This window comes from Aquila chrysaetos, chromosome 8, assembly GCF_900496995.4.
Source record: "Aquila chrysaetos chrysaetos chromosome 8, bAquChr1.4, whole genome shotgun sequence".
Classification (NCBI taxonomy): Eukaryota; Metazoa; Chordata; class Aves; order Accipitriformes; family Accipitridae; genus Aquila; species Aquila chrysaetos.
Genome location: NC_044011.1, coordinates 15,163,394 through 15,188,781, shown reverse-complemented (window position 1 = coordinate 15,188,781; position 25,388 = coordinate 15,163,394). Strand labels below are relative to the sequence as shown.

Genomic DNA, 25,388 nt, shown 5'->3' with positions numbered 1-25,388 from the left:
ACCTGTCACTTATCTTTAAGCTCCAGTCTTGTGAAGAAGGGATAATTATACTCATTCTTGAGGTACTAGACTCTCTTAGTAAGAAAAATCTCAGTGCAAGTATGAGAACAGCACATTTACCATATTTGCCTTGGTTTTCGTATTCTACTTTCTCCATAGGAATGTCAAGAAGTGCCTTCATCGTAGCTGAATACTCAGATTTTATTTCATGGGCAATATCAAAAGCTGCTTCTGCTGCTGCAAAAAGCAAAGGCAACATCTGCCAAATTTTGTTTAAAAATTGAAAATTCAAACTCCAAGAAAATGTTGTTAAATCCTGTAAACATTTGTAGCTTTTTGTATTTGTAAAAATTTCATCCCTTTTCTCAAGTAACTCAGTTATTGAACTCAAGTTACTCAACTTCAACTTCAGCTGTTGCTATTCTCATTTTATCTATATACACATACATTTATATGTGTGTATGAAATTAGTATTTTGCGTATATTGGATCTGATACATACAGTCATGGATATATGTGCCAGTTCTATGTTGTCTTACTGGAATTACTTTGTAGAATAATTTGCTGTATAAGTTTAAGCAGGTACCACCATCTCCATCTGAATATGAGCAAAGGCCAATGCCCACATCATTGGGTTTTTTCCCCTATTGACCACTGGCATGCTAATTTGACTTTAATTTGGTGCCATTTTCCTCCTGATGTAAAAGAACAGTTGTAAACCAGAATAACTAACCTCTGCAGCAGATGTAACTTTCTGATTATTGGTGATCTAATTTTTTTACATAACACTTTCTCCAATATGAAGTATTACAGCGATTTGCAGTCAAATTCTACCATATCTTACTAAATACTTTACTTTATACATAATTTTCTCCAACATTAGAGAGAAAACTAGTGTGATATCTCAATTCAAGAAATTCATCCTTCCAACAATGAATATTCACTTTTTTAATAGTCATCTATTTTTAAATGAAAGCCATCATTGATATCCCCTTTCAATGTAGATATGAAATAGGTTTTAGTTGAATGTATGGATTATACAGAATGTCTGTGGTACTGTGACAGATAATAAAAAAAATAAATCTCTTCTGCAAAACATGCAAATATATACAGCTCTCTATAGTGGATCTACAGAACATATAATCAGTGTGTAAGGGTTATGTTGTAACTCACATCATCAATAAAAATCTTGGCCAAGTAATTTAAAGTGAAGGTATTCCAAATACATATGGTACATACTATGCCAGTGAACAGGAAAGGGCAAGAAGAGCTTGAGCAGCTCTCTATAGTCAGCTACAGAGCAAACTTAGCATGTCTGTTTTCCAAGGAGATCATGCATAGCTGTGCAGTGCATTTGGGACTATATTCTTTACAGTCTGTGGCTTTCTTGCAACTAGAAGGCAGGCAGATACAAAGGCAAAGGATTTTCAGCTGTTGTGCCACTGATTTGGTCCCTTGATTCTGATTTCCAGCTGTATTTTCTTAGGCTGGACTTGAGGGAAATATTATTGCACTTTATTTTCCTACAAATAACTTGAATTTGAATACACTCTTATCGGTAAATGGCTGTTGACATTGCTAATTTTTTTTTTTTTTTTCGTTTTGAAAATAAATAAGAAAAAATAAAATGACCAATTTTTACATTTTTAGACTAGATCTTTTCTTAAAGCTTCCTCTAGCGTTAAGGGGGGGGGGGGGGGAAAGAAATTACAACAAAGACTTTTTAACATGGAATGGTTTTTAAGGCTATATTTAAAAGGAAAATGTATTTTGGAATTTTGTAATATTCAAACTTTTCTGATGAAATTTTAATATTTTCAGTGAAATAGAAAATGCATGTTTTGCAAGCTGTGTGTAGGATCTACATTAGCACTGGTTTCTTTACAATGATTTGAAAGGCACAGAAACTTGTATACTGGAAGTTAATGCTGTTAAGCCTTATAAGGGCCTTAGACTTCTTACTTGTGACAAAAAAACCCATTGCTTTGTTTGCTGTCCAAGATATACAAGAATCAGTCATAATATGTCTCTAACATACCTATAATGTATGTTTCAAAGATTATAAATCTATTAACTTTGAGGTAGTTGAGTCATATCTGTTGTTGATTCTTTGGCTTGATATGAAATCATTGCCTCAGAGGACACAAACTTCCTATAAGATGGGGAGATTGCTGTTATAAAAAAACCAAGTTTAATAAAGCAGTCAAGCATTGGTGAATATATGTACATCCACAATACACTGATTTTAATCATTCTGTTCTAGTGACTAAATGACTAACATCTATGCACTCAGTTATCTTAATTTTTAGATATCTGAAATAATTCCATATTATTTAACAGAAATCATATTTATGTTACGTTTCCTTTCTCTTCCTGCTGTGATGAGTTTCTTGATGTACAGCTAATGAATGAAACTGTACTCTGTTTCACCTCTTGGTGTCCCCACTGTGGCTAATATAATTGTTTGACTTTGGATGCACAGTCTAAGAGAGAACCAAGTTTGAATTTAGGCACACAACTTGGTCCTCTAAGACCAGGAGTTTTTTAAATTACTCTCCTGTAGATTGAATAAGCTACATTTTTATTCTAGCGAGAGTATGGGCAGCTTCATTATATTAAACTGTTTATTCTCTCTAATTAATTTGGTTAATTTTAGTATTAAAAGCATGGAAATGGTGAAAAACAAGTGGGATCATTTTGGCAATAATTTTGAAGCTCTGTCCATCTGGATAGCTGAACAAGAAAAAGAACTGGAAAATTTGGAAACATCATCATCTCCTTTGGACATACAGATCAGCCAAATCAAGGTGATCAGTTCTTGTTATGTTTGGCATTAAAAGCCCATTTCTCTGTCATTTTGCTAGAGGCCAAATGGGAGAACAGACATTTTTCACATTTCAGAACTACCATGGTGTAATGATGGCACACTTTGTACACGAATATACCAAGCAGAAAGGTATTACATAAACTCAAGGAAAATTCTTACAGGCTGTCTTCTCTTTTAGTATTTAGTTTACATATATGGAGCCTTTGTGTACATGGTGAAAAATATTATTTAATTTATACTTTTATTTTTTGATTAGTTTTGACTGGTGTAAAAAATAGCTACATAAATACAAGGTGTATAAAGCTTTTTTATTTTAAAACATAGATCAACTAGTGGATATAGAATTTTATTTTAACTTTGCAAGCTAAAGTTATAACTTGATTTATGTATCTTTCATGCTAAAATAATAAAGAAACTATTGCTCTTGGTAGCTTGCAAACCTACATACCATTTATTGCTATTGTATTTACAGTGTCTTAAATTCTGTGTACATTCTTGTAGATACCTAGTGGTTTAGCTTCTTATTGCTGACTGAGGTGCATATTGTCTCCAAGCATTGCATTTCAAGGACTGACTTCATATCCTCCCGCAAATGAAAATGTACCTACCTTCTCTGAAACCGCCTGTTTCTAAGGGGACAGAGTTTTTCAATATGCAGTGCACACTGCCATTTTCTTTATTCTGTGACCTACTTGCTTTTCAGAAGGTGCACAGGTGTGCAACTGCTTGCAGTCATGGACCGGATTGACACTAAGTATTTCCTAAGCATCCCATAAGGCACTTGTTTCATGTGACAGAAACAGTTTATCAACGTATATTCCTGTTCTTAATTTGATCACAACTTTACATACACCAAATAAATAAAATCTCTTGATTTCATCATTGAAGAATACAACAATGCTTGAATTCTTGCTTCATTGCCACAGCAATTAGGAGCAGTTTCCTTGTGAAATAACGTATGTGCACTTATTCCACTGGCATACATTGTCATGCTGTCGTGCTTTTCAGTAGTTAGTGGATAGTATTCCAATGTTTAAGACAGAAAATAAGTGCATCAAATGATATGAATATTGCATTACAGTGCGACAGTTTTTGTCTGTCTAAATGGAGCCTACTTAAGCCCTACTAGCCCATTCAAGCCAATTTCCCAGAAAGGCTGTTCCTTGCTGTATGTGCAGATAAGCAGTCATTTTTACACTGCATTGTAAGTTTCTGAAAATTCCACCATCATTCTTCCTCATTTAAACATCACAACAGAAAGAAAATGGTCAGCAGGTAATGTTTATCAATGTCTGAGTGAACAGACATAAAGCAGAGAAAATCCTCCAGGTAAGGTCTAGGCTACATTATTGTAACTCAGGTGAACAAATGAGCTTTATGAACTATGATATGTGAAATGAGTCATCTGGCCTCCGATGCGTGGACATAGCTGGAGGTCTTCTTCAGCAGCATTGCTTTGTGCCCAGTTTTGAAGAATTAGTTACATTTTGTTGTAAGTTTCCTGATGAGTTACCCTGTGTCACAATGCTAATCAGCATGCTTAGTTCATAATTTCTAATACAACATATTAGTAAGGAATATTGCAACATGAGGCAAATGAATAAACAATAGTGTGTTCCCCAATATCTTTGGCTTACCAGATAAAACCTGGGGTCAGCTGAATGTAATTATCATACATAGTAGTAGTAATATTCTACTTTTTGTGACATTGATTGCAAAATCCCAATGACTTCAGCAAAGCCAGATTTTCACCTACGCATTTCTCCAAAATTCCTGGTGGAACAAAATGACAGTTATCACAAGTAGTTACTGTTGGTGACAGACTCAGTGAGAGTTTGAAGGCCTCAATTATCCACCTTGTTTGATGTAACTGAGTGAGTTTAACAGAATAGCGTGGGAGTGAAAAAGTGCTGCCTCATTTGTATCTGCTGCATTGTTAAATAATTTCAGCTTCAGGGCTGCAAATCCAGTATTTTTCCTCAGCACCGTATTCTCATGCAAAAAAGATATTTTATAATCCGAATTAATTCAGAATATGTTGCATAAAGAGACACTATAAGTGATTACAGCACCACATTTTTTTTCTGTACCATCACCCTGCTAATTCTAGACTGAATGTTGCAGTAAGCCACTCCTGAGCTTTATAATGGCAAGAAAGATACCATATTTTTAATCACAGTTATAGCAGAAGTTGGACACTTTGTATGCCTTTGAGAGTGCATTTTCAGGAAAGTTTTTAGTTGATTTCATATACATACGTTCATTAACATTTTTATATCTAAGAATGCTACTGCTTATTTCAATTTCAAAGAGCGCTCTTGGCTCTTTCAGTTCCCTCCCAATGAGTGTTTTTCACTGCTTTTGAGAAGAACTCCATGGACATGCTGCATCAGCAGAAATTAAAAGAATTCTGTTGTGAAAAAAATCTTATTTCCAAGTTCACTGATGCTTACTGCATAAATAGCCACTGAATGTGAAACACCATAAGTTACTGGCTTGGAGGTTGTAGCTTCCAGGTTTGCCCCTAATTTGCAATAAAAACAAGTGCAAATTAATAGGAGGCAGTTGCTGTCATGCAGCTGATGAATGTAAAGCCAGTGCTAGTTTGTCTTTATGCTTTTACTAATTGACGTAGAAGACAGCTGAAAAGTATCAAAGGCTGTTATCACCCTTGTTTCATGATTTCCTGTTTATGCTGTAATGTGGTTCGTTATTTATTCTTCTGCCTGAGGGCATGCTCACCTTATCTGATCATCTAATTAAATTTATTCTTTATTATACCATAGAATTTTGAATTAGAAAATGAAAACAATCTCTATTGGTTTTCAAATCATAGCATGTTTTGTTTTGTAAGTGCTTGAAAACTTATGAAACACAAATAATCAACTGTTAGGGTTCAGCTCCTTAACAACGTTATTTTCAGTTATATACTTACTTTTTTCATCTTGTATTTGTTTTGAATCTTTAAGAGAATTGTGTATTAATTTGCTGTGAAGTAAGAGATGCTAAAATATGAACCCTCTTGTCTGCTTATGAAAATATGCACCTCAGCCAATTCTAATTGCTCTTCATAAACACTGTTTTTTAGGGCAGGCTGTTTCTTAAACCTTTTCCAGTGCTAATTTCAAGATGAAAAAGGGAATTCACAGGGAATATTGAAGACTTTTGTAACTAGTTATTTCAAGTGGTCGATGAACTCTCATTTACTTTTTTAATGAAGAATATTAGTAGCTCAGGTTAAAAGAAGGAAGTAGAAAAATATTATTCTGATAATTAAAAACCTATTGTGCTTCTTTATTTACTATTACTTTACATTTTAGGTTATTAATAAAGAAATAGATGGTAAAATAACTGGCATCTCAAAACTAGAAGAGGAATCCGAGTCTTTTTCCCAGTTCGTTACCTCTGGAGAATGTGCACATATTAAAGCTAAACTGACGCAGGTTAAAAGGTACTGGGAAGAGCTAAGAGGTCATGCACAGAGACTGGAAGGAACAATCACAGGGAATGCATCAGCACAGCAGAAATACGAAGAAAGTCTTAAACAGGTAGACAATGCAAAATCTAATGGATGGTTTGCAGCAATTTATAGAATTACTCTTTATTTTTCCAAAACTGAATATAAAATGCATATTATAATAGGATGGACTAGAATATATGACTAGATTTGTAAGGTAATTGCAAGACCTCTATACATAAGTTTGTGTTTTGAATGACTTAAAAGGCAGGTTCAGGAAGACACTGAAACATCCACACCCCAAAATTATGCTATCTTTTAGAAAACCTAAGTGATTCTCCTGCATATTGCACTAATAAACTACATCCATACTTCTTATAAACACTTTAACTTCAATCTTGGGTTGTTAGCAGGTCATGAGGAAAATAATTTAAATGTTATTATTGCCCCTGTCACAAGGAGCTGAGCAGAGTTAACATCTTTTATATTCAGAAGGCACTCAGCCCTACAAAAGCTTAGGATATAATATTCTCTTAGCACTAAATATTTAAAAGATGTTCTTTAAAGCATCATTTATGTATTTCCTGCTGGTTTTAGACTCTCTGGTTTGCCTTTTTTTATAGGTGCAGCAGGCAGTATCTGAATTTGAAGCTAAGCTAGCTGAGCCTCTCACATCGTGCTCTTCAGCAGCAGCAACATATGCAGCACTTCAGGATTGCACGGTGAGCATGTGGCCAGCAATTCCTGCCACCGAGCGCAGGGGAATGGTGCCGCCCTGACCACCTCACAGCAATGCCAGTAACCTCCGGACCAGGGGCTGCCTGATGCCACACAGCCCAGGGTGGAGGCAGGAGGAGGCAAGGGCTACCTGGCGGGGTGGGCAGCCCCAGGGAAGGCTTAAGCAGGCTTCCTCAGCTATTTCTTCTCACTGTTTCAGACAGACTTGGAGAGTTTTTTCCCCACTCTAGAGAAAGGAAAGCCTAAAAGTATGAATTAATCCTTCAGGTTCTTGGTTTTAATTTTATGCATCTAAACCATTATGAAAAATAGAAGATAAAAACCATGTCTGTTTGTTAGACATTTTTCCTCAAAGCTTTCATGAAACTTGCATCTTGGCATAGAGAACTCTGTGATTTAAAAAAAAAAATCTCCTTTGAAGTGGTTCTTCTTGAACAATGTAGAGACTGGACAGAGTTTCAACCGACAAACTTTTATCTGTGATGCCAGAATTCCATGGGGTTTGGACATTTGGTTCAGTCCATTACAAAAGGAAAATAAACAGATTGGTATTCAAACTACAAAAAATCCCAAATCTTAGGGAATTTGGTGTAGCATTTTTGTCTGTGTTTATAAGTTTGTGATGTGTTCTTCCCACAATAATCATGATCTTTCATTCTAAGAAAATATTGTAAAAACTTTTAGTCATATTCTTCTTGCTGCAAAATACAGATAATTTCTTCTGAACTTAGTGGTAATTACTTGCAAAGGCTGTACGCAAGGAAGACCTGGCCTGTCTGCTTCAAAAAGCTTGATACTTGTTGAGGAAAAATATTTTGCATATGGAGAATTTGTTCAGACAGCACATGTAATCATTATTGTTATTGCCTTTTAAAAATTACGAATATTCTGAGTATACTACTGTAAACTATTGTCTTGCCTACAGGACCATGACGCCTTAATATGAAATTATTTTTTATTATTTAGTTTAAACGTCAGTAACTTATTGCTGTATAATTCACATTTCCTCCTATATATGATTTCTTTCATGACTGTAGTTATAACCATTACTACTGTTGTTATTATTGCACACCTGTGAGTTGGAACTTTAGTAGTCTTAAATCTATTTCATTTTGTGCTTTTCTAACTCATTGCACTACATTTCAATCCTTTTCATATGAACAAGTTTCCCAGCTCTCTAGAATTGGCAACACTGGAAAGTCTAGTCAACATCAGATTCCATTTCTATGAAAAAGACCTTTAGCTAATGCTGACAGAAGTTCACAGTAACTGTTCCCTACCTCTCCTATGTCACGACATGGGCTGCAAGTCTGGCAGTCCTCACATGTTGGAATGAGCTTTTGTATTTACTGTATGTGTAAAAATTAGAGCAACTTTTAGACAGATGTTAGGGAATTTGGAGCTTTGTCTTATATGATCATGCAGTGTTGCATTCCCATTCAGAAGATCTGACCCTTTTGTTGCTGACTTTTTTTTCTTTAACATAGTTCTTAGGAAAGTCTTTCCCCACTATGAGCTCATTGACTGATATGCTTGGGACACATGTATCTAGGATAGATCTGAGTGAAATGTAAGCTATGCAGTGACTTGATGATCTGGTGGATGTAGCATTGCTTCAAACTTTGAGTAGAAGTACAGAATTTTTCCCACCGTCGTTACTGTAGTTCTGTTGTTTATATATGTGACTTCTGTTTCTTTTACGTGTTCATTAGGACCTTTGCCATACTGTGGAAAAACTGAGCAACATGCTGGCCTCTCTCTCAGCCTGTGCCCGAAAGGTGGCCAACAAAGAAGCAGCTGCTCAGGAGGTTACAGCATTGCAGCAGAAATATGAGAAGGTGCTAGAAAATGCTAAAGAGAAACAGACTTTATTAGAGACTCTTCTGGCTCAGTGGCAAAAGTGAGTAGACTCTCAGGTTTGTTACGATGGACACAGTGACATTCCTGCGGTCAGTGTGTGAGACCGAAGGGACGACTTGAGTTGATAACTCTACGTTGTGATTTTGTTAGGCAGGAGAAGGAGCTGTCTGCCTTCCTAACCTGGTTGGAGGGGTGTGAAGCTACAGCCAGGCCTTCAGAGCAGTATGTTTCTGCTGACAGAGTTAAACTGGAAGGTGAACTGCAGTCATTGCAGGTATGCTTCAACTAAAAGATAGTCCCACTACATTTCCTGGTTTGTTTCTGTGTCTTCTGAAGGAGGGACTTGCTCAACTGTAGTTTGACAAGTCACTTGATTCTGGGCTTTGGAAATGTCCCAGGAAAGTATTACTTCATTGCTGTTGTTATTTATCAAAGACAAGAAAATGACAGGAAGAATGTTATTTGCAAATATAATATGCCAGCTCAAGAGAAATAATGGCGTGGTATATCCTGTTATCTTCCAAGGAAGGACGTTGGTCTGCTTGCCAGAAGATCCTTTCTGTAGAGAAATTCCTTTGTCAGACAATGCTACTTTCCTTTTTTTGCACGTGAGGAAATTTGCTCAGATGACAAAATGCTCAGAGTTTTTGAATTCACAATGAAAGTCTGATTTCCAATTATTTTTTTTAAACACAAGACTTTCATCCTATTCTAAAGTATGCCTTCCCTTGGAATTTTTGCCATTTGTTTTTATATTAATATGAAGCAGTTGGCCAAACATAGCATCTTTTACACCCTGCATAAAGCTAATGAGTCCATAATTTCAGTTTTAAGTATTACTCAAGAGAAGGAAAATTATTTTGGGTTTTTGTTTTTTTTGCTTGGGCCCATTTGTGACATTTCCTCACAATTCTATTGCTGCACACAAAATATGTTGCAAAACTTAGTCTTGATTTTAGCCACTTTCATCATATAGTGTGGAAAGGTCGCACTTTGTCCGAAACGAGAAAAAAACCCCAACACTTTGATGAATCCTTACTGAATTACAGTTGTCTGAGAGGTGTTGAGTACCTCCTTGTTCTAATAGACCTCAATTCCTCCAAGGATTTAACTGTGCTCACTCAATTGTCTCAAAGTGCTGTACTGGAAATCTCTAGCTGATTTTTTATTATTTTTCGTTATTTTTCATAATATGATGCCATATTTAATCTAAAGACTGTACGTTTCATTGTTTTACCAGGATTTGCGAGCAGATATTGAGTCCCGTGCTTCAGTCTATGCGAGCCTACTACAGTTAAATGAGTCACTATTCCCAACAGCTTCTGAACAGTGTATGAAAACAATAAAAGAAAAATTTGAAGAGCTGGATGAGAGGTGGAAATCTTTACCACAAATTGTTGATAAAAGGTTTGTGCGTCTGAATGTTTTTCACATATTAAATGAGAGTAACCAATATCCAGATGAGGAATCCCAATTCTGAAACATAGTTTTTTACAGTGTTACCACTAGGAAAACAAAGGTTAAAGATTCATATTGAACCCTGAGCTCCCAGGAATGGGGTGTGGGGATTCCCACAGATTTATCATGCTGGCTTTTTGGCATAATCTCTCCCTATTTTTTTTGATAGAAGAGTTCTGTTTGAAGGACTGTGGGGCAGGAAATGAAGATAATGTTCCATATCCTCAGTCACGATTTCCCAAGTAACTTCCTAAGTTACTTTCAAAACCTGTAATATCAGCTCTTCATTTTTTCAGTTATATGCTTTATCTTGTGCAAAGCCACGCTCTTGTCTTTTTAAACCCACACTGAAGTTTTCATTTGCCATAAATACTATAAATGCTCAATTGCTAGGCTGCTGGCTCATGTTAGGCTCAGGAACACTGCCTCCGTTTTTGGAATTGTATGTTATATATTTAGATTTCAATTGTTTTGGTGATGAACATACATATTTTACTATTTGTAAAGGAGCTTAGATAATAGAACCTGGTCAATGACGTAATCTTTTAGGTGCTTTATCAATATGACTTTTTTTACAATATAATGAATGATCTACATAGCATTTCATGTTGAAAATTACGTAGAGAAATTCCTAAGGGAAATGGGAAGGTAAATGCACGGCCCTTTTTAAGGTCAGTGTTTAGAAGCTTAGTTCTGCTAGGTGCTGAGTACTCCTCTGGACACATTTCTCCTTTGAATTGTGTTCCTCTAAGCAGACTTGACCCTCACTTACTTCAGTGGAAGTTGAGCATGCAGTTACTCACCCCCTGCCTAAATTCATGAGACTCTCACCTGACATGCAGAGTTGCAGAAGATCAAGCAAACAATTGTTATGTCCGAAAATTGAACTTTATCTTCCATCAGTATCATTCTCTTTGCTGGAACTACCTCCATGAAGAAAAGTTAAAGAACATACCTTGATTGTTTGGGGCACTTCTAACAGTTGATATGAATAAAACAGCGGAAACAGGAAAGTGCCAAACTGGTGCTTTCAAGTGTTATGTTATTCCCCAGTTAAGAAATCAGCACAGCAGTCACCACATTTGTAACATAAATTAACGTTTCCTTCTTTCCTTCCACCTGGCATTGATTTTAATGCTGTCCAGTCAGCTGTGGTTTTGATTATGGGAAGTGATTAATTTACATCAAGTGCTTTCATATTTACATCTGACATCCTATAGGATCAACTTCCTTCAATCTCTTGTTGCTGAGCATGGGCAGTTTGATGAGCTCCTGCTCAGGTTTTCAGACTGGATTAAGCAGTTTCTTGCTGAACTACAAGCCACTTCAGAGATAAACACGGCTGATCAACAACTAGCTGCATTTCACAATAAGGTAAACTTTTGGATGTAAATATTAAAGACAGAGACAATGTACAGTGCATTCAGCTAAATATTAATCTAAAACTAGCATGAGGTCATTTATTTGTTTGAAAACTGATACACTGTTGCAGTCACATACAGATTTCTATTATTTGACCAGTTTAAAGCAAAATTGTAACACTGAACTGTTCTTACTGAAAAGCCCGCAGTAGTACTTGTTTTACTCATAAGTTTAGTACTAAAATGTTTTCTGAGCTTTTGATTGGAAGAAGAAACCCAGCCCTATTTTCTTTCTTTCCCATAGAACCACTCAATGGAAGTTGAAAGTAAGAAACAGCAATTACAAAGTCTGAAGGAACATGTAGATAAATTGTGTTCTTTCAGCTGCCCAGAGGACCGGCAGATATTGCAGGGAAAGACTGAAGATTGCTTTCAGATCTTCCAGGAGGCAAGTCAAATCACTAGCCAAAGGCAAGAGGCCCTGGATCAGCTGCGGGTATTCCTGGAGCTCCATAGTGTTGCATCAGGAGTGCTCCGCCGGCTGAGGCAGACAGTGGAGAAAACAGGAAATATGGATAAAGCTAAATCTGGATTGCTGGAGAAGGAGCTCAATGATGTTATTCAAGATCTTAACAAGCTGGAATCTGCTGCTGTCAGTTTGGATGGTTCCCTTACTAAGGCCCAGTATCATCTAAAACACAGCATTTCTGAGCAGAGGACCTCCTGCAGGGCTGTGGTGGATAATCTGTCCTTGGAACTGGAGGCAGTTCAAAACCTGCTGGGAACCAAACAGAGTGAGGCAGAAGCTCTTGGAGCCTTGCGAAGATCTTTCATGGAACATAAAGAACAGTTACTGAAGAATATTGAAGATACTGAGGAAAAGGCTGACAAGGAGGGCCTGAAGGAGGCAACACTACAAGCCCTCCAGCAAAGGTATAAACAGTATTAATGCTTGAGATTGGCACTTCTTCATTTGCTTGCAGTCTCTAGACTTTTTATGATGCATTGGAGGCATGCATGAGTTTTCTGCCTGGGTACCTTATTTCTTGCCAGGCATTTATGAGTCCATATACCTACTTAACAAAATTTTGTAAGTTAGCCATTTGGATGGAGGAAGAACATGAGCAGAACACTTAGCAAGTCCTGATAATCTTTTATATTGAAAGAACAGTCAAGAAAATCTTTGTCTCAGAAATTTATTTTGTCGGAATGAATCCAAGCTCCAAACAGCTATTAGAAATCCCATATAACATAACTATCTCTACTCTTACAGAATTGAAGACTGTATATGTGCTGAAGGAATTGAAAACACTTACTATAATAAATTGTTAATCTAAATATTTGACTATATTTCCAAGTCACTGTATGAGGTGAAGGCATATATATATAATTGTATAGCTGTATATGTATCAGAAAAATCACATTCTGAGCCCAGTTGTAGCAGAAAAAAAATCCAGATAACACTTTGTTTTCTGAAGATACTGTAGGAAATGTTAGAAAAAGGGAACTTTATGCACAGTAACTCTAACGGCAAGTTTCATTCTTCCTTTCTCCTCTTTTCTCTTGCAAAAAAGTGAAGATAAGTAAATTTGAAACCTGCCTTTTAACTTGCAGATTGAGGATCTTTAACCAGTTAGATGAAGAATTGAATTCTCACCAGCATGAACTCCAGTGGCTCATGGACAAAGCAAAACAGATAGCCCAAAAAGATATTACACTTGCTCCTGAGATCGACAAAGAGATAAATTGCTTAGAATCTCTGTGGGAGGATACCAAGAAAGTTATACATGAAAAGTAAGTAGATCTTAGGCTTAAGGTGAGGAGAGGGTTCTTTTAGTGGAGGAAAGAGACCCAGTTATTTCCATTTAGTATCTTCTTGCCATATTAATCCAAATAAAAACCAGGGCTTGTATGTTAAATACTGAGTAGACGACAAAACACAGTATAAACCAGTGTATTTGTACCACTTGTAATTATACTGTTTATAAGGCCACAGATAGATCCTCAGGACATTACTTACAGATATACTGTGCTTTTAGTTGCATGTTATTGTTTGCTCTCCTGAAAGATAAAAAATCTCCACTGAGATTTCACTATCACTCCAACTAGTGCATACTCTCCTTCTAACATGTATTGTCCTTCTCTATTGGATATGTGTTTGTGACAACCCTATATTCAGTGGTCCTAAATTATTCCTAGATTTAAGTCTTCCTGTCTGCCCAAGGGACCAGGCTCATAACAATCATTAGTGTATAATCAGTGATATAAGACAGCTTTGTATACCAATGAAAGTTGATAAAGAAAGGAACTGAAGAAACTAAGGAAAGTTTCATCTTATCCTTTTCTTTGTCTTACGTGCCTCTTCATTGTCTTTAAAGAAAACTTCAAATGTTCCTTTTTAAATTTGCATGGTAAAACTAAGTGCTAGATTCATTCAGTATTACATCATCCTCAATGTACATAAATTTTGTCTAAGTGCAGAAGCAAAACAGTTCTAAGCCTGGCTAATACTTCAATGGACATATGCAATTTGATGATCCCCATGTAACTGCTAGGTTGGTGTACTGGAACGGTGATTAAAAAAAAAAATTCATTTGTGCTGAAAAATGATTTTTTTTCCCTTTGGTTTATATACTGTACTGTTATTCTATTTTCTTAATTGACACCATACAGATATTTGTAAACGTGCTGCCCCTTAACCAGAGCTGTGTATTATTTCACTCTTGAAAATATGCACAGCTAGATGAATTGCATTTCTGGTGGTTTTTTCCAGCTGAATTCAGTCTGGTTTTCCAGTGCATTTTTAAGGGACGTATAAATCTGAAGTAAGTGGAAGAAAAGGATAGCTTTGTTTAAAAATGTCCATTGCTCCTTTTTCTTTAGCGCTGCTGCTAACTTGTATTTCATGTTGGATGTTGCTGCAACCCATTTTTCTTACCTCTAGAAGTCCTTAATAATACCCCAAGTAATTTCCGCATACATGTGTCAGAAGCTAGACAGTACCAGCTGGGTAGTGAAGAAAACGTAAAATAGCTGTCCCTGCCTTATAGATGCGTTATTGAGGGTAAATAAGTTGTCCAGTTTTCACATACTGGGGTAGCTGTTGGCATCTTTATACCTAAACCTGAAAGATACTCAGTGTCGTGGTTTAACCCCAGCCAGCAACTAAGCACCACGCAGCCGCTCACTCACTTCCCCCCCCACCCAGTGGGATGGGGGAGAAAATCGGGAAAAAGAAGCAAAACCCGCGGGTTGAGATAAGAACGGTTTAATAGAACAGAAAAGAAGAAACTAATAATGATAATGATAACACTAATAAAATGACAACAGCAATAATAAAAGTATTGGAATGTACAAATGATGCGCAGTGCAATTGCCCATCACCCGCCGACCGACACCCAGCTAGTCCCCGAGGGGTGATTCCCCGCCCCCACTTCCCAGTTCCTATACTGGATGGGACGTCCCATGGTATGGAATACCCCGTTGGCCAGTTTGGGTCAGCTGCCCTGGCTGTGTCCTGTGCCAACTTCTTGTGCCCCTCCAGCTTTCTCGCTGGCTGGGCATGAGAAGCTGAAAAATCCTTGACTTTAGTCTAAACACTACTTAGCAACAACTGAAAACATCAGTGTTATCAACATTCTTCACATACTGAACTCAAAACATAGCACCGTACCAGCTACTAGGAAGACAATTAACTCTATCCCAGCTGAAACTAGGACACTCAGGTACCTTGTGATTCCTTTCTAACATAAAAATAACATTAATTTTTGTTTAAATTATTAATTTAATTTTAACTATTTTGAACTGTTTTCTCTCTCATATAGACACAATTTTAGACCCTCCTGAACCTGATTATTTTGGAGAGCTCTTTGGAGCATTGAGAGAAGAGACAGCTCCTAAAGCGATTGCCTCTCTTTCTTGGCAATGTCATGTTTCCCAAATTCCTTTCACTGACAAACACAGTTCTACAACTAAACATATCCAAAGTATTAGTATTCCTTCTCATCTTCAGTATAAACACCACGAATGGATTGAATAGGGTTTTTTTGTTCAGTCCCTTGCCTGAGCAGAAATTGGCTTTTTTTTGGAGAGGGGGTGGAAAAAAAATATTAAGCTTGTTCTTAGCAGCAGGTTATTCTGTTTTCAGTAGAATGACAGGTAAGTTGAATGTAATGTTTTAGACCCAAAAGCATGCATCTGACAATTAGAGGACAAAATAGTCAGACCTATGTTGCATTGCTTTAGTCTTTACTTCTGCTTCTTTTTACCCCCCAAAATACTCCATGTTGAAGAAACAAGTTAAAAAAAGTTTAAAAAAAAGGAGCTGTGAGTGCCAGCATCATTATAGTGTGGTTTCCAGTCTGTAAGATGCTAAACGTAGGAAGTGAGAAGCTTGAATTCCAGTTTCAGTCTTTCTTTTGCTCAAGTCAGTTTCTTTGATATCTGATATATATGAGATGGCAATTCATATACTGTCTCTTCAGTGAGATGTTTTGTGATGTATGGACCCACAGTGATTTGTAAAACCTAAATATTAATATTTCCTTGGCTGCCCAAAACACGTTTAGCACTGCATCCTGATTTTCCCATGGTGAATCGCTACATCGCATTCTTTTTCCTTCAGAAATATGACAGTAAATGGTGCTAATGCAGCCTTTTCATGTTACAGAAAGGAGCAGTCCTGCATTCTTATTGATCTGATGAAGGAATATCAGAGCTTGAAGTCAACAGTAATGAAAGTCATAGACAGTGCAGATAGTGCTTCTGTGATCAAATCCATTTGGAAGGATCATGAAGATGTCAGGCGAACTTTATCAAAGGTAATTACTTGTATTTTCATTTGAGGGATTTAAATGATCTTTGATTTAGATGGATTTTTCTGTTTAAAAGTTGCCATTGAGCTGTGTTTAAAGTTCCTTGAATTTACTGTCAAATCTTGTCACACTGACATTCAGGGTTTAAATTGTACTGACTCTGATGAGGAAAGAATATAGTCCTTTCAGCATTTTGGTGAGATCCATTAGTGTGTATTTGATTGTTGCTATTTATAATGTTAACACCTATAAAGACAAAATGTTAATTTATATGGAAAGCATAAGTTATCTGCTTTTCATATAAAATACCTTGAGAATATATTCCTATCATAGTATGTGAGGATATTTCTAGTCAACATACTTCAATGTTTTTCCATGTTGGGTAATTTCTTTAATAGATAAAAGTCAACAAAAGAAAACAAATTGCACACATTTCTGATGTATGCAATTCTTATGTCTGTCTCTCCCTAAGATGACTTATTCCATGGGGTACAATGTTGATACTGGCCATTGAGCAGAGATAAGGAATCTGGATCACTGCATTCCATTTATTTCACTGGATCTTATTTCTAAAATTCTAAATTCTGCTATCCATCAGCCTGTCAGGAAAGACATTCTGAGTTAAATTCTTTCCGTTCATTCAGAGGGTAATTTCATTTGGAAGCCTATTGAGTTCTTCATTAAAAATTCTTCAGTCAGATCTGTATAAACCTCATTCTAAACTGTGTGTATTTATGGCCTCTTTTTAGTAAACATTTTAACTAGAACTGAAAGCCAGAACAGAGCTCGTCAGTCTAACACAAAAATGCATGTAACTTCCATATGATTCCTCTCCTTAATGTGAGCCTTGGACTGTGGAGAAGTCCCTGCTACAACAGTGGCCAAATCAAGGCCTGAAGGAGTTGGAGTGCAATATTTTGCACAACTCCTACCATAAGAAGGTAGGCATGGCCACATGGCCATACTGCGTCCAGATTAGTAGCTTATCTCCAACGCTGATCTGTAAAAGAAAGATTTCTTTCTTGTTACAGAAAAAAAGTATGAGATGCTTACTCTGATCCTTTCTCAGTATGTTGTCACCTCTTCAGTGACAGTGTTTGAAAGATTTCCCTATGCCTAGAATTGCAAACTTAGGAGCCCTGAAGATTTTCTCTAATTCCTTTCTGAACACATCTGTACTTTTGTTTTCCAGAGTATCTAGGAGTGACAGGTTTTAGAATTCTAAATTTTGTTTGCAACACCCTCTGTTTCACCTGCTGTAATTCCAGAACTAATTTTAGATACTAGTTAGTCAATGATGGGTTCCTATAATTAAATTTTAGACATGCAGAGTCTGAAGAATAGAAAGAATAATAATAATAAAAAAAAATTGCCTTAAGTCCTGAAGATAGCTGGTTACCAAGTGGGGAAAATTCAGAATTTATTATTTCCACTTGTGTGCTTTATTTATAAGAACAGTCATACTATTTGATTATGCTCATGAGAAAACCATGTCAGTTGCTCTGTATTTTGTGGCATAGTTAAATATTAGATGGTGTACTGTGTGAGAATTATCAAATGCATAACACATACCACAGGGCTAGGGGTGGGTGCCTAGAGAACTGGATTCTTCTTTCTTTCTTCAAGGCTTCATTAAACAAACAAATATTTATGTCCACAGCATGAAGCTGCCAAGAATGATCTGAGTGATAAACAAAAAGACCTGGATAATTTCACCAATAAAGGAAAACATTTATTAGCAGAATTGAAAAGAGTGCATAACTGTGACTCCACTGCTCTGAAAACAGATATGAACTGTACGGTGGACAAATGGCTAGATGTAAGAGTCTGGTATTTATACACTTAATACAGTTTTTAAGTTGGGCTAAGGCTACAGTGTTAGTATTTTCTTAGGATCTTAAAGTGCAATTGTTTAGTAAAGTTTACTTTGAAGTATATAATCATAGGGATTTGGCATCCATTGTACACACAAAGTTGTGACATCCATTTGATAGATTTAAAACAATGTCTTATAACAATGTATGATTGTTACTAGTATAAATTTGCTCAGTGGCACTTCTGAGTATAAATTTGGATTTAATTCTTACCTAATGTATGCCACTATTACTTTATTAAAGTAAATTGGACTAAATAAATAGGCAGTAAATTGTACTAAGATACACCATAAAAGATGTATGTTGAGAAAGACAACATGATAGCAGAGAAACATAATATAAAAGCTAATATTTTACATTTTCATATTTATATTGCTTTATTAGCAAATTCCTACATTACATAAGAAAGATAAATGCAGCTGGTTTTGAAGTTACAGTTTATTTGAACATAAAACTCTTTCCCAGTGAAAAATATACAAATCTTTAGAAGAAGTCACATAATATTTTTGTTCATTTTATGATCTGGGTAACTAAATTGAAATTAGAATTCAGAACTTAGACCTAACTCTTAAGAAAATTATTTCGCCTAGGCTTGCTAATTATTTCTGATGCACTTATCTTACAACTGGCTGCAAAATAAAGAAATCTAAAATGAATTTATGAGTGGTATTGATACATTCTTTTCTCCTCAAAGGTGTCTGAAAGAATTGAAGACAACATCGACCGGCTGAGGATAAGCGTATCTCTGTGGGATGACATCCTGAAAACTGGAGATGAAATGGATGGATGGTGCATTAAGTGCATTTCTCAACTGAATGAAGGCATCAGCAACTTGAGTAACAGTCAGAGAATGGAGGTCCTCCTGAAAGACTTCCAGGTACTTACCCGTAAATCAGTGATAGAAATGATCTGGGCCAAAATCTCAAGCGATATCAGGCACATTGATAAAGCTGTGCTGTTGTAGACCACCATGTCCCCTGTTCAACCCAATGGGTAGCTGCCAGCATTCCAGTCCTTTTTTGAAGCTGTTTGCTTCTGACAGAAACAAGAACAGCACATCTCTTACCAAATCTAAGCTCCGTAGTTATTTTGGCTCTAGCAGTACTTGACAATGTGTTCTTACAAGCACAAAAATTTCAGAAAGCATGGCATTGGACTGAACCCTGTTCCAGTAGAAACCAATGGAAATTTTAGACAACTTCAGCTGAAGTTAAGCAAAAAATTAGTACTTTCTGAAATCTCATCTAAGAAAATAGATTCTCCAGACAGCAAAACAGATATGCTGGAGTGGAGGGCAAATTTTAATGTCAGGTTCTAACTCTTTCAGTAAGACGATGTCTTTCTTTTCTGGATAGTGTTAAACTGTTTTAGAAATCTAGCCAGAGTTCAGGATGCATTCTGCCTCTATTGGCTTAAAATCCACAGCAGATCAACCACAGAATGAGCTATATTCTACTTCATTTGAAATAAATGATGTCCTTAAGAAGATGCACAGTGAACATATACAAGTAGTATGATAGAATATGAAATGGTGCTCAGTCAGTATTTTGCTCAGGACAAGCTTTATCTAATGTTGTTCTGATTAATATAGCAATCAGACCACCTAAATTAACCACTATTAAAACTGATTTGGAGTAAGAGCAGCCAATACCCAAACCACAGGTGTACCTGATTCACAGGAGGGCCAGAATAGCAGAAGACATGAGCAACTGTGCTGTACATTTGCAATCACAGAATGCATAGCCCATACTACTTTTTTTGCACTCTCTTTTGCAAAGGCAAGAGGAAAGGCATTTCACTGACAGAAGGGTCCTGTGCTTTCAGCAATCAGAAATAGATGAGCATGGACAGAAATAATCAGTGTACCTTTTATATGGTCTATAGCAGTGGTCACTTTGTTGATCAGTCACCTAATATTATATCCTTCCTAGCACAAAATACCCCCTGAGGATTCTTCTGGGGCCACCTGAACTTCTACCATTCAGGGCAAATGTTAAGTGCAGCAATTTAATCCTGAAATCCACTGTCCAATGTTTTAATTGGAGTGATCTCTTTGAATTTTTTAAAAAAAGTAAGTTTGGGTAATAGGATACACATACCAATTACTTGCCTAATACTTCAGAACTACAATTATACAAATTATGATTTTCTCTTTCACTTTGCTATTATTTTTTTTAATAAGTAGAATATTTCTTTATAACTTGGATCTCTATGACCACAATAAATAAAAGGTCCAGATATGTCAGTGCATATATAGCAGCATTTTTTAATTCCTTTTTGAGGTTAAAATTTATTTCTGTGTGTAATTTTTTTCTGAAAGCTCACTTCCTTGTAATAAAAAACAGAGAGCACATGTGTTATACTGTGCATGCCATTAAGTGGAACCTAACAACCACAGTAGATTTTTCCAGTCAAGTAAACAATGACATTCCCATTTTTATTCAGCCAGTTTTAAGAAACTAAAGCTGTTAGTGTATTTTAAATGCTAAAAATGTGTATGGTTGTCCTAATGGAGGGGTCAAAAAAAACCTCTGAACTGAGTCTAATAAAGAAAAAGAGATGGGAGATTTTTAGAGAAGAAAACTAAAAGAACAACAGTGTTTTCCCTCTGGTTACTAAACTTTGTTTACATTATCTTTCATTTTTGCAATTGATGGAGCATCCTTTTGAAGGTCTAAAACCTTCTTGTATTTTGGTATGAAACTTTGACTACATCTTTTTTACAGTCTGAAGTCAAGGATAAAGAACTGAAGTTGGAGCAGCTTAGTTCCAAAATTTCAGATCTCAAAGAACTGACCCATAGCCAACAGTCTCCTGCAGATCTCCAGGTAAAATAAAGATATTGGTAATCACAGACTGTGCTCAAATAACTAAGAAGAAACTCCTCCTGAAATTTCTGTCTCTCCTGTACTGCCTTTTTCTTTCAAGGTGACAGATACAGCATTATTTATATGTTTCATAACTATTCTTTGTTCATATTTCTTTACTTAACTTTGATTTTTTTCTAAAAAAAAAGTATTCCCTAAAGTAATTGAACATTAAAGTTGTAAAAGTATTTTTTACTAAATCGAAATAGAGTAAATAGCTTATAAGGTAGCTGATCAGATATGAGACAGATAATATTTTCTACACTGCACAACATTAAGCCACATCATATGAATGCATACACAGGTTGCCTCTTTGAAAGAATTACAATGCAGTAAAATATGTTCATTTGCTTTATCAAACCAAAAGAATTCTTCAGTGGACCAGAATTAGTGCCCTGAACTAGCTGTTACAAGAGAGGGGTAAAATGCGAACCACTGAAAGTGAGCTGTCGAACTTTCATTATTGGCTAGGTCCTTATTTTTTATGTTCTAGGGCAGATGCAAAACCAAAGTACGCTATTTTGGATGTTTGATTTCAAGTGGAAATTGCTATGTGAGATTATTACTTTTAGTGTGAGAAGTTTTAAAAGATAAGCTGACTTCTGCAATTTCCACAGGCAGGGAAGTATCTCGATAGATATTTATTTCAAAACCATTTATCAGATTTTAATGGAACTTAATATAACACTCAAGCCTTGCCCACATTTTGCCATGACCATACACATAAGCCTAAATTACTAATCAGATATCGGTCAAGAACCCTATAGTATAAAGATGTGCAAATTATATGGAAGTGCTTATGTTCTCCCAAATTGTTTCCTTTATGTGAGAGGTTCAGAAAATTCAGGTTTCATCATATGTTTCATAATAAATATCTGTCCACTTATAGAGCAAAATTTAAAGCAAATTATCTTGCAGAATATCACTGTTAACCAACACACACCTATTTCCATCTAAGTATGAAAAATACAATAAAAAATTTAAAAATTACCTACAATAAAAAATTGTAGTTGATCTATAAATGCAAATTTGAAAATAAAGCCTCACAAACTAAACGTAAATCCCCAAATTATTTGCCAACATTCAAATGCTAAATAAGTAAACTACAGTATGATCAGCTCATATCCTAAGAACAGAAACATTTCCTTAATAGAATTTTCAGTAATTGTTCATTTATAAACATCGCCCTATTATGACTGATTTGATTTACTTTTTATTAGTAATATGTGCACAGCTGACATCTACTATAATTTCACATATTGCTGTCTTTGAACAGGTTAATGGGCAATAGTCTAACTTATTTTTGTATTGTCTTCAATTTTAATCTGCCTTACACTGAGATACTTTAAGCCTCAGTGCTCTTAAGTCTCACCAGTTGATATTTCTTTTTATGGAGCTAGTTGTGTTTAGGTCTTGTTCTGTATATATGGCAAATTAGTAAAGGAAAAAGATCAACTGTTTAATTTTTCAGAGGTGGATAATAACTTCAACAGTTTGCAGTCTGGTTTTTTATAAGTTAGTATCCCTTCTTTGAATTACTGTATATCTAAGACTTAATCCTGAATGACTGACGTTTTTTATTTATGTAAGTATCTTCAGTTATGGATGTAAAGACAGCAAAATGATCATTGTGTGTCACTTTCTTACCTTCCATTTTTTTAAAAAACATTCACCATAATAAAAGTTTTATTTAAATGCTTTAATACATAACATTTTGCTTTTAGTTTATAGAATCAGAATTGAGGCAGAAGTTGGAACATGCCAAAGAAATGTCAGAGACAGCAAAAGAGACACTGAAAGATTTCAGTACTCAGAAGATGCAGTTACAGAAGTTTATTGATCAGATGACAGACTGGTTAACAAAAGTGGAAGAGACACTGTTAAGCTGTGCACATAACCTGAATCCTGAAGCTCTAAATAAAGTGAAGGTCGGTGCTGAAGAAAATGAATATGCTTTTTCTTATGCAGTTATTTTTGGTTTTTTTATCAGAGTTTTGCTGAGCATTATACTTAATTTTCATTTGATAAAAAATATGTATCTCCTGCACAGCTGCTAGAATATTAGCAAATAATACAGTGATACTCTTTAAGAAGTTCCAACAACGAATGAAAGTTCTGATTTATTAACTTTATACAAACCTTTTAGCAAATTATAATGAATAATATGGTCTTTGTTGTGATAAGAACTGGTTTTGTTACATTGAACTCTTCAGTCATTACTCCATCATGTTTACAAGTCCATTGATTCCCTTGCAATATGTTATGAACTTATAACTCATCACAGTAAAAGACCCTGGACTGAACTCAATTTTAACACAACCTTCTACCTCAGAAGTCCTCGTCAGTCCTTGTATACAGCAATTCTTTTGTCTACATCCTAGAGCTCTCTTGATTGCATACAATTATATGCAACATAACGTGACAAACCACATGGAGATTTTTTTCAGTGTGAGTGCATGTTAATGTTGATATACTAGCCAATCAAATTTAATTTTCAAACAAATGTTCCTCTCTAGTCAGATGAAAACTCCCTTTCATTCAGAAATCCCCAGTGTCATTGCATCTCACATGTACCTTCAGACTTTGCTGAAAATAACTATTGCTATTCAATATGCCTTGAAATTTTTATTTTTTTTTAATAGAGTAGTAAATCATGAGAAACAGCATTTTTCACATTTCTGTGATGGCTCTTTAGTTTCAAGGATCATCTCACTTGGAAAATTCAGGAAACATGATCCAGTACTTCTTCCCTTTATTGTGTCTAGGATTTGCAATAGACCATAGGAGGAAAGAGCATATGGGAGGAGCAGGAATGCTTGAGGAAAAGAGGGGGCTCTTTTGTGTCTTTACAAATGTCATATTTGTGTTGTAACTACATTTTCAGGAAACACAAAAAGACCTTCAGCTTCAGCAGAGCAGCATTGACTCAACCCGTGAGAACCTCAACAGCCTGTGTCGCAAATACCATTCTGTAGAGCTGGAAACTCTTGGTGGCACTGTCACTTCATTAATAAAGAAGTATGAAGCTGTGAATCTGCTCTGTTCCAGAACACAGGCCAGCATGCAAGAGTCCTTGGAAAAACATTTCCTACGTGAGTCTTCAGGCTTGTTAATATGAACCGTTAGCCCACAGCCATGAATCATTCTGGAGTCTGCCAGAGTTTCCAATGATGTCACTTGCAATTACAACTTTATTTTTGTGTGGAGCCTTTCAAAAAGTCCTGTTACCAAATGTTCATTTGATAACTGCTACAAAACAAAGCATTTTACAAAAACAGAATTCAACTTTAAACACGTAATATGCATGAAAGGCAAGCTCAGCTCCACCTTTCTTCACTCTCAGTATACATCTCTGTTGTATACATATACTTTGTGTATTTGCCATAAAGAGATGTATATAACCAAATGAAGATGTTTATAATGTAAAAGTCCCCATCTGAAGTACTTCCTGGGCTCCCTGGATATTCAGTGGAGAAAAGTAGGCAATTTTTAATCTTATATATTAAGATATTACTCTAGATATTATCTAACGTTAAATTGGGACATACCATCAACTGAAAATGCCTGTCTTTTCCCATTGACTATAAAGGGGAGCCTAGTGTGACTGTTCAAATTTGGATGTTTACAGTGGAAACATCTAACTTCTCGTGAAATGAATCCCAGTCCCCAAGGTCATTGAAGGCAATGAGACTCATCCTGCTAGCTTTTGCACACTGTTCCTGAAGGATAAAAGAATTGTGGAAGACAGCTGTATAGTATTGTGGATAATGCTGCTTAAAAAAATATTCTCTTCTCTATACTTTTTTATTAAATAAGATTCTATGCAAGAATTCCAGGAATGGTTTTCTGGTGTGAAGGCTGCAGTAAAAGAATCATCTGGCAGGTCTGGAGACAGCAAAGACATAGAGACAAAGCTACACGACTTGCAGGTATAGTGAACAAATTAAAAAAATAGTAATTGGCAATTTAACTATATGTATCCAATTATATCTCTAAAATAATCTGTAGATGCTATCATATTTGTTGGGTTTGTTTCCAAAAAGGTAATTTAAGAATGGTTCAAGACAGCAATATGCAATGTAGAGAGAATACAGTGGAAACTGTGTCCCCTGTTCTGAGATATTAGAATTTAA

At 35.8% G+C, this 25,388-nt stretch overlaps 1 protein-coding gene across 17 annotated transcripts in view; it reads left to right on the top strand.

Annotated features, from left to right (window-relative positions):
* Positions 1-25,388, top strand: part of SYNE1 (spectrin repeat containing nuclear envelope protein 1) — a 320,180-nt gene that overhangs the window by 122,428 nt on the left and 172,364 nt on the right. For all 17 annotated transcript variants that reach the window (XM_030022683.2, XM_030022698.1, XM_030022689.2 and 14 more), the window contains 16 exons: positions 2,656-2,806; positions 6,147-6,374; positions 6,907-7,005; positions 8,734-8,921; positions 9,032-9,155; positions 10,122-10,288; positions 11,560-11,713; positions 12,005-12,633; positions 13,315-13,494; positions 16,370-16,520; positions 18,175-18,333; positions 19,083-19,265; positions 21,115-21,216; positions 22,980-23,183; positions 24,140-24,347; positions 25,072-25,184. In XM_030022683.2, coding sequence (XP_029878543.1) covers positions 2,656-2,806; positions 6,147-6,374; positions 6,907-7,005; positions 8,734-8,921; positions 9,032-9,155; positions 10,122-10,288; positions 11,560-11,713; positions 12,005-12,633; positions 13,315-13,494; positions 16,370-16,520; positions 18,175-18,333; positions 19,083-19,265; positions 21,115-21,216; positions 22,980-23,183; positions 24,140-24,347; positions 25,072-25,184 — 3,040 coding nt within the window. The remainder of the gene's footprint in view (positions 1-2,655; positions 2,807-6,146; positions 6,375-6,906; positions 7,006-8,733; positions 8,922-9,031; positions 9,156-10,121; positions 10,289-11,559; positions 11,714-12,004; positions 12,634-13,314; positions 13,495-16,369; positions 16,521-18,174; positions 18,334-19,082; positions 19,266-21,114; positions 21,217-22,979; positions 23,184-24,139; positions 24,348-25,071; positions 25,185-25,388) is intronic.